The 9,271-nt window shown below is 39.8% G+C and overlaps 1 protein-coding gene across 1 annotated transcript in view; it reads left to right on the top strand.

The window, feature by feature from the left end:
• Window positions 1-319: 319 nt before the first annotated feature.
• LOC128662305 (probable N-acetyltransferase 16) overlaps window positions 320-9,271 on the top strand; it is a 52,182-nt gene continuing 43,230 nt past the window's right edge. Inside the window, exon 1 of the mRNA XM_053716110.1 lies at window positions 320-499. Within this exon, the coding sequence (XP_053572085.1) occupies window positions 320-499 (180 nt within the window). The remainder of the gene's footprint in view (window positions 500-9,271) is intronic.

Below are 9,271 nucleotides of genomic sequence, written 5' to 3'. Positions count from 1 at the left end.
TATGGCCCTTTAAGTGAATACTAAACCTGTGGTTTGTACAGCAGGCATTAATGTATACTTTAAAAAGAAACCCTAAATACTATATATAGGATGTCTTGCTTTGTGTGGGCCTAACGTTCCTCTCTTTTTGTCTGGGTCAGGGCCAAATGGTTGGAATTTTATGCCCACACAAACCTTGAAAATCCCCAGTTGCCACTGAGTCAGGTTAAGCATTATTAAGTCATGTTTAGTATTATATTTTACAGCCTTTGCCCTTTGCTTCTTAACTGTTCCCTTTGCTTCTTAGCTGTTACACAGATATAGAAATCTCTTTTTCAACATGTCAGATCCAGCTCTAGATGAGATTCATGTCTTTCCTGCGTTAGCAGGGGACTATGACGACGTGATGTCCATTTCAGGGGGAATATATAATGGGATGGATTATCTGCCATTCAAGTACCACTCATGGTTAAAGGATCCTCTGCGAAAGATGTTTGTTGCCAAGTCTAAAGGGAAAATGGTGAGTGACAAAACTTCTAAAGAGATGGAAGGGGACACTTTAATAAACATAACATTTAAAACCAAAGTATACATTTTAATAGAAGCATTTTTGCAAACCACACAAATGGTTCTTATACAAGTTAAAGGGACATTAAAAGAGAAATAAAACCCATTTTGTCTTTCTTTCATGATTTAGATAGAGAATGCAATTTTAAACACCTTTCCAATATACTTCTATTACCTATTTTGCTTCCTTCTCTTAGTATCTTTTGTTGAAGAAACAGCAATGCACATGGGTGAGCCAATAACATGAGGCATATATGTGCAGCCACCAATCGGCAGCTCCTGAGCCTATCTAGATAAGATTTTCAACAAAGGATTTCAAGAGAATAAAACAAATTAGATGCAAGAAATACATTTTAAAGTTGTTTTAAATTGTATGCTCTCCCTGAATCACAAAAGAGAAACATTGGGTTTTATTTCTCTTTAAAGTCCTGTGCACAGCGCTTGCTTAGACTATATAGAATAGTCTAGAATACATTATGTCAATAATGACTCAGTTTGCACCATCACTGGTAAACACATGCCACGGCTGGCTCTCGTAGGCAGTTTCCATTGAGGGGGTAAAGTTTGGAAACTGGTGGTAATAAAAATTCTTCATATACTTTAATGTAGAGAAATGTTTTTGCCAAGAGTATCTAAACTTTTCCACCACAGTGGAAACTAGGCCTTAGCTGGCACATTGTTTGAATAAGGGCATATGTATATATGTACTGTGTACAATAAGTTATCACTGATATAGGGATAACTTTTACTAAAAAGCATTTTTGCAAACACGTGTTTTACAAAAATGCTTCTATTAAAAAAAAATACATTCATGTGCAATTTAAGTCACTATATATATAGCTAGATATAAGTAGAATGTTACCACTCAGTGTCAGTGAGTAGAAACAAGCGTTACTCTCATAAAATGCGCTAGTCAGAGGTCTGAAAATCTCATAGAGCAGCTATTAGGGTACAAATATTGTGTAATAGACTAAGTCTATACAATATAGGAGGGTATGTATCAAAGGGTAAACAGCGCTTATAGATATTCTTACAAACTGTATATATTATAGAGTCTCGACAGTGTTGGTAGGTAAAAGTAGATAAGAGGAAAAAAAAAAAATATATCTAAATGGTTATACGCTTGTATATTAAAGTCTTAGATGAGATATGAAGATCCAGGTGTAGTGTAGGAGTATTAGATACCCTTACCAAAAGTTACCTCAATCCTATGAGGTAAGTTTGCCGCATTGGAGGATGTATCTGATGATTGGATGAGTCCTAGGTATTCTGGTCTGTATAGTTTCGCTGCCTCTTGGAGTAGAATGGGATGTGGGTCCCCTTTGTGCTGGTTTTCTTAGAAAACTTCCTGGGCTTGTTGCCTCTTGGAGCTTGGTTCTCTTGTCTTGGTATGAACTTTCTCGTCCAGGTATATACCCAAAAAGACAGAAAACAGCAAAGATAGTGTAATACCGTTTTATTCAATAATAGTATAAAAAAGTAACATATATCACACTCACATTTTATGTCCTCACTGATATGAGGTATTGTTACAGCACATAGATTTAGAGGTGGATTCACAGGTGGTTATGTCCCAAGCCAGTCAGAAAATAAAGTCAGTATTCCTTAGATGTCACAAGCAGTAATTACAGCCGAGTAAGGATGTAGCCAGGAATTTATCCGGTTAATATCGCTAATTAGATCAGTGACTGTAAAGGGCTGGTCTGTTTATATATTCAGATATGTCCAGTGTCTTTATACATGTCACACCATCAGCAGATGGCCAGATACACGATATTAATACAGTTATTATCGATGCTGCATGTGCAGATGGATTAGTATGGTATCAGTCTGGCAGGTCAGGCAGTATACGATGTTAATGGCAGTTAGTAGCAGTTAATAACAGATCAAAAGCTCAGTTCATACATAAAATGCCAGCTTAAAAAACCAAACAGTTTAAAAGCAGTTTAAAAGATAATAAAAATGTAAGTAGTGTTACCCTAAATGCAATACCCTAACGCGTTTCAAAGGTTTGTATCTCCTTCTTCCTCAGAGGGGTTTGTTGTAACTGAGGCATGTGTATAGCTCTATTTATACCCACAGGGCGGCGGCACGCCCAGATGTAGGTAGAATCCTATTGGTTCATGTGACCTAGTGTCATATAATTGTACTAGTGTTGTGCGAAGTGTAGCCGTATATATAATAAACATTAAAAAGGTACCTTAGGCTTAGACTTATGCATATGTGTAATATCAGTTGCCTTTTTATCCCGGATTTGCCGCTATTTGAATTCGGCGGTTCTATTTTCCATACGGATGACGTCATACGTGGACGCCTTAGCTTCTAAACGTGTCTCGCTGCCTTCTGGGAAATGTAGTTGATTTCATATCCCCCAGAATGGCGTAATGGGATATTTTGAGCCCTGATGTCTCGGCTACTATACACTACCCTAAGCCTGCTGGGACTTGTAGTCAAATACAAGTCCCAAAGATATACATAATACAATAATAAAATAATATAATATAATAGTATAATCATCAGTGCTTAGCAGGTTCTTAGAGATATCTAAAATTTTTTACATAAGGGTATCTTTGTTTTAAAAAGTATATGTCATTTCTCATAGCTCATTATCGAGATTAGCTGCTGAATATGTCATAGAAATAACACTGTGATTTTGAATATATCTTCATATATTCAGGAGTTAATATTCAAAATCACAGTGTTATGGTAGGGGAAGAAAAACTCAAGATAAATACACTTAATTTTTTTTTTTTTTTTTTTTTTTAAAAAGGGCTGCAAAGGGCTTTAAAGGGACAGTCTACTCCAGAATTTGTATTTTATTTTTTAAAAATATATAGATAATCCCTTTATTACCCATTCCCGTTTTGCATAACCATCACGGTTGTATTAATACACCTTTTACCTCTGTGATTACCTTGTATCTAAGCCTCTGCAAACTGCACCCTTATTTCAGTTCTTTTGATAAATTTGCATTTTAGCCAATCAATGCTGACTCAAAAATAACGCCACTAGAGTGAGCACAGTGTTATCTATATGCACACATGAACTAGCACTGTCTAGCTGTGAACAATTGTCAATATGCACTGAGATAAGAAGTATCCTTCAAGGGCTTAGGAATACCTAGAGAACAAAGCAAATTTGATGATAAAAGCAAATTGGAAAGTTGATTAATATTATATGCCCTATCTGAATCATGAAAGTTTAATTTTGACTAGACTGTCCCTTTAACATATAGGGCGCAATCAAATATACGGCGCAGGTTTTGGCGCAAGCGTGGGAACCTGCGCTGTCCGTAATTTCACCTCGCACATCGGGGTATTACATAAACTCCGTCGGCAGGTCATAAAGTGCCGTAAGTCTGATAAACTAGCGATTTCTGGAGTCGCCAATGACTTACGGCACTTTAGAAACTGCTGGCGCCTAAGAAAAGTAAAGAAAATAACAAATCTCCCGTAAATGTCTAACACGCCTCCCAAAAATAAGCCCGACAGGTAAAACCCCTATATCCGCAATCACCCCCTCTCATTACTAATATTAAATGTATTAACCCCTAGACAGACAACTCCCCACAACGCAATATGCCTATTTAAACTATTAACCCCTAAACCGCCATAGCCCACAACGCAATAAACCTAACCCCTAACCGAATCTAACCCCCCCTAACCTAACCCCCGCTAAATAAACTAAAATTACCTAATTTACTAAATAATAAAGTTACTATTAAATCTAAAAAAAAAAAATACACTTCTTTTAAAATACAAATAAACTAAGTATAAATTAAAGGGGCAGTCTAATCAAAATTCAGGAGTAGACTGTCTTCAACTCCGCCCTCCGCTTTGCGTCGGCTGGTTCCTGGAAGAAGAAAGAAGAGGTCGCTGCTTTGAAGAAGACTTCACCGCTTGGAAAAGGACCTTCTCCGCTGGACTTCAGGACAGGTGAGGACCACTTGGGGGTTAGACTTAGGGTTTTTTGGGGGGATTTATTTTATTTAGATAGGGTGGGAAGCAAAAGAGCTGAATGCCCTTTTAAGGGCAATGCCCAACAAATGCCCTTTTCAGGGCAATGGGTAGTTTAGCGTTTTTAGTGTTAGTTTTTTCTTTGGGGGGGGTTCTTTTACTGGTAGGGGGGTGCTGTATGCATTTTTTTTGGCAAAAGAGCTGATTATCTTGGGGCAATGCCCTGCAAAAAGTCCTTTTAAGGGCTACTGGTAGTTTATTAGATTAGGGGGAGGGGTTATTTTGGGGGGGCTTTTTTATTTTCATAGGGATTAGGTGTAATTTATTTTAAAAAAAATTAATTTTATTTATTATTTTCTGTAATCTTAGATTTTTTTATTTTCTGTAATTCTTGCTTAAAGGGACAGTCTACTCCTGAATTTTGATTAGACTGCCCCTTTAATTTATACTTAGTTTATTTGTATTTTAAAAGTAGTGTAAATTTTTTTAAATTTAATAGTAACTTTATTATTTTGTAAATTAGATAATTTTAGTTTATTTAGGGGGGGTTAGGTTAGGTTAGGGGTTAGGTTTATTACGTTGTGGGCTATAGTGGTTTAGGGGTTAATACTTGATTAGGTTTATTGCTTTGTGGGCTATGGCGGTTTAGGGGTTAATAGACTTTATTAGGTATTGCGGTGGCGGATTGTGGTTGGATCAGCCAATAGGATTTTTTTTACCTTAATTCCGATTGGCTGATAGAATTCTATCATCCAATCGGAATTGAAGGGACGCCATCTTGGATGACGTCACTTAAAGGTACTGTCATTTAGGGTTAGTCGTCGGATGGAAGAGGATGCTCCGCGTCGGATGGCTTGAAGATGGACCCGCTCCGGATGGATGGAGATAGAAGATGCCGCCTGGATGAAGACTTCTCCCCTTCTGGAGGTTGTCTTCTGCCCGGATCGGATGAAGACTTCTGGCCATCTGGAGGTCCACTTCTGCCCGGTTGGGTGAAGACTAGTGATGTCGCGAACCTAAAAATTTCGGTTCGCGAACTGCGGACTCAAACTTCCGCAACTGTTCACGAACCGCCATTGACTTCAATAGGCAGCCGAACTTTAAAACCAACAGGGACTCTTTCTTGCCACAATAGTGATGGAAAAGTTGTTTCAAGGGGACTAACACCTGGACCGTGGCATGCCGGAGGGGGATCCATGGTAAAACTCCCACTGAAAATTATATAGTTGATGCAGAGTCTGGTTTTAAGCCATAAAGGGCATAAATCACCTAACATTCCTAAATTGTTTGGAATAACGTGCTTTAAAACATCAGGTATGATGTTGTATCGATCAGGTAGTGTAAGGGTTACGCCCGCTTCACAGTGACAGACCAAACTCCCCGTGTAATGCACCGCAAACAACCGCAAACAGTCCACTTGCACAACCACAAGATAGATTTGATACATAGATTACATAGATCAATAGATGCAATATACATTTGATAGCTACGATTGATAGATAGATTTGATAGATAAATAGATAGATTTGATAAATATATAATTTCCCAGACAGAGAATTACAAGACGTGCGGTCTGGGACCCATGGTAAAGTTCCCAGAGGCAGTTGCCGCGCCAGGGGACGTGTATATGGCATGGATTTTCGGAACCGGGAGATGCAAAAAGATGCTTGGTCGGTCCTCCTACTTCAAATTTGGGGCACTGCGCGTGCAATCTACTGCGGCACCAGATATGAGTGGTGTGTTAAGTAGTACTATTCTGATCAGTTTAATACCTGCTACTCCCCCTATTGGGGGAGGTGTATATGGCATGGATTTTAGGAACCGGGAGATGGAAAAAGATGCTTGGTCGGTCCTCCTACTTCAAATTTGGGGCACTGCGCGTGCAATCTACTGTGGCACCAGATATGAGTGGTGTGTTAAGTAGTACTATTCTGATCAGTTTAATACCTGTTACTCCCCCTATCGGGGGAGGTATATATGGAATGGATTTTAGGAACCGGGACATGGAAAAAGATTCTTGGTCGGTCCTCCTACTTGAAATTTGGGGCACTGCGCGTGCATTCGTGGCCGGACTTTTAGCTGACGATGGACATTTGGCCGAAACACCAGTGGCTGTCACAAAACAGTCCGGCCACGAGATAGATAGATTTGATAGATAGTAGACATGTGCATGGCAAAAAAATTCGGTTCTGATTTTTTTTAATTTCGGTTCGGAGCGATTCGAATTCGGAAAAATTTGAATTAATTCGGTTTGGATTTGTTTCAGATTCGAATAAATTCGGTTTGGATTTGATTCGGATTCGAATAAATTCGGCTGGGTTCGGTTCGGAAATTTCGGTAAGTGTTAGGTGGGATTAGACTAGTATTATGTACTAAATTCGGCTGGATTCGGTTCGATTCAGAATTTCGGTAAGTGTTAGGTGGGATTAGACTTATACTGTACAATAGTAGTGTAATCCATGGCCATCCGAATTTACCGAATAAATCCGAAGTAATTCGGATTTATTCGGTAAATTCAGCAGTATTTTAATTCGGAAATTCGGTTCGATACGAATCGCCGAATTTGCTGAATTTCCAAATCGATCCGAAACGAATCGCACATATCTAATAGATACATAGATTACATAGATCAATAGATGCAATATACATTTGATAGATACGATTGATAGTTAGAATAGATTTGATAGATATATAATTTTACCAGACAGAGAATTACAAGACGTGCGTTCTGGGACCCATGGTAAGGTTACTTCCTTTTGCACAATCGAGTACAGGTTGGGGATTGCCTTTTGTGCAAAGAAATTGTGGCCGGGTACCTTCCACTGCGGTGTCCCCTGGCATGGATTTTAGGAACCGGGAGATGGAAAAAGATGCTTGGACACCCAGTACAGGTCATTCTCCTTCAGCCTTTTTATACGACGGTCCCCGACCCTCAACAGGCACGACAGCATGAAAGACCCCATATGCCATGACTTCCTTTTAAACAATCGAGTACAGGGATGGCATCGATTTTAGGAACCCAGAGATGATTTTAGGAACCAGGAGATGGAAAAAGATGCTTGGTCGGTCCGGCCACGAGATAGATAGATAGATACATAGATTAGATAGATAGATCAATAGATGCAATAGATACATTTGATGATAGATACGATAGATAGATAGATAGATGATAGATAGATAGATAGATAGATTTGATAGATAATTTCCCAGACAGAGAATTACAACAAGTCGTGCGGTCTGGGACCCATGGTAAGGTTCCCAGAGGCAGTTGCGGCGCCCGAGGCTCTGATTAGAACAGAGCACTCTGGACCGTATCTGCCTTTGGCCGAAATCGGAACATTCTTTAGCTTTCTGTCTATCGGCCAAATGTCCGTCTGCCAAATGTCCATCTGCCAAATGTCCTTCTGCATTTTGTCAGAGCACCGCGTGCAATCTACTGTGAAAATGTACACTTACACTACTATTAAACAAGATAATATGAGTGGTGGCACTGGACAAGTGGGCACAGTATACGCTGTGAGTCTGGCACAAAAAAGCAGACTGATGTTTCACACACAGTCAAAATAGTTTTTTTATTTTGAAAATGTACACTTACACTACTATCAAACAAGATAATATGAGTGGTGGCACTGGGCAAGTGGGCACAGTATACGCTGTGAGCCTGACACACACTCTGGCAGTGGCAGGCTGGCCTGGCAACTGCAATTAGATTACACTAGCAGACTGATGTAAAAGTTTTTTTAAAACAATGTACACTACTGTTACACCAGATATGACTGGTGGTGGCACTGAGAAAGAAGGCACAGTATATGCTGTGAGCCTGACACACAGGCTGACAGTGGCAGGCTGGCCTGGCAACTGAAATTAGATTACACTAGCAGACTGATGTCAATTTTTTTTTTTTAAATTTACACTAATGTTACACCAGATATGAGTGGTGGCACTGAGCGAGTAGGCACAGTATATGCTGTGAGCCTGACACACAGGCTGGTAGTGGCAGGCAGGCAACTGCTATTAGATTACACTAGCAGACTGATGTAAAAGTTTTTTTTTTTTTAAATTTACACTAATGTTACACCAGATATGAGTGGTGGCAGTGAGCAAGTAGGCACAGTATATGCTGTGAGCCTGACACACGCTGACAGGCAGGCAAATGCAATTAGATTACAAAGAATAAAAAAATAAAAAAAATAAAATGATGTTCTAGCCCTAAAAAGGGCTTTTTGGGGTGCTGTCCTTACAGCAGAGATCAGATGAGTCCTTCAGGACTGTAGTGGACACTGAATACACTAGCCTAGCTATCGATTTCCCTATTAAATTAGCAGCAGCTACACTGTCCCTCCTCTCACTAGCAATGCAGCTTCCGAATGAATCTAAAATGGCTGCTGTCCATGAGGTGTAAGGGTCTGGGAGGGAAAGTCTGCTGCTGATTGGCTGGAATGTGCCTGCTGACTGTGAGATACAGGGTCAAAGTTTAGGCAATGATGAAGAATAGGGGCGGCTCGAACATCGCATATGTTCGCCCGCCGCTGCTAACGCAAACAAGCTATGTTCGCCGGGAACTGTTCTCCGGCAAACTGTTCGCGACATCACTAGTGAAGACGTCTCAAGGTAGGGTGATCTTCAAGGGGTTAGTGTTAGGTTTTATTAAGGGGGGATTGGGTGGGTTTTAGAGTAGGGTTGGGTGTGGGTTCTAATGTTGGGGGAGCGGTATTGTCTCTTTTTTTTTTACAGGTAAAAGAGCTGATTACTTTGGGGCAATGCCCCGC

The sequence above is a fragment of the Bombina bombina genome, chromosome 6 (genome assembly GCF_027579735.1).
Source record: "Bombina bombina isolate aBomBom1 chromosome 6, aBomBom1.pri, whole genome shotgun sequence".
Classification (NCBI taxonomy): Eukaryota; Metazoa; Chordata; class Amphibia; order Anura; family Bombinatoridae; genus Bombina; species Bombina bombina.
This window is presented reverse-complemented; position numbering and strand designations above follow the sequence as displayed.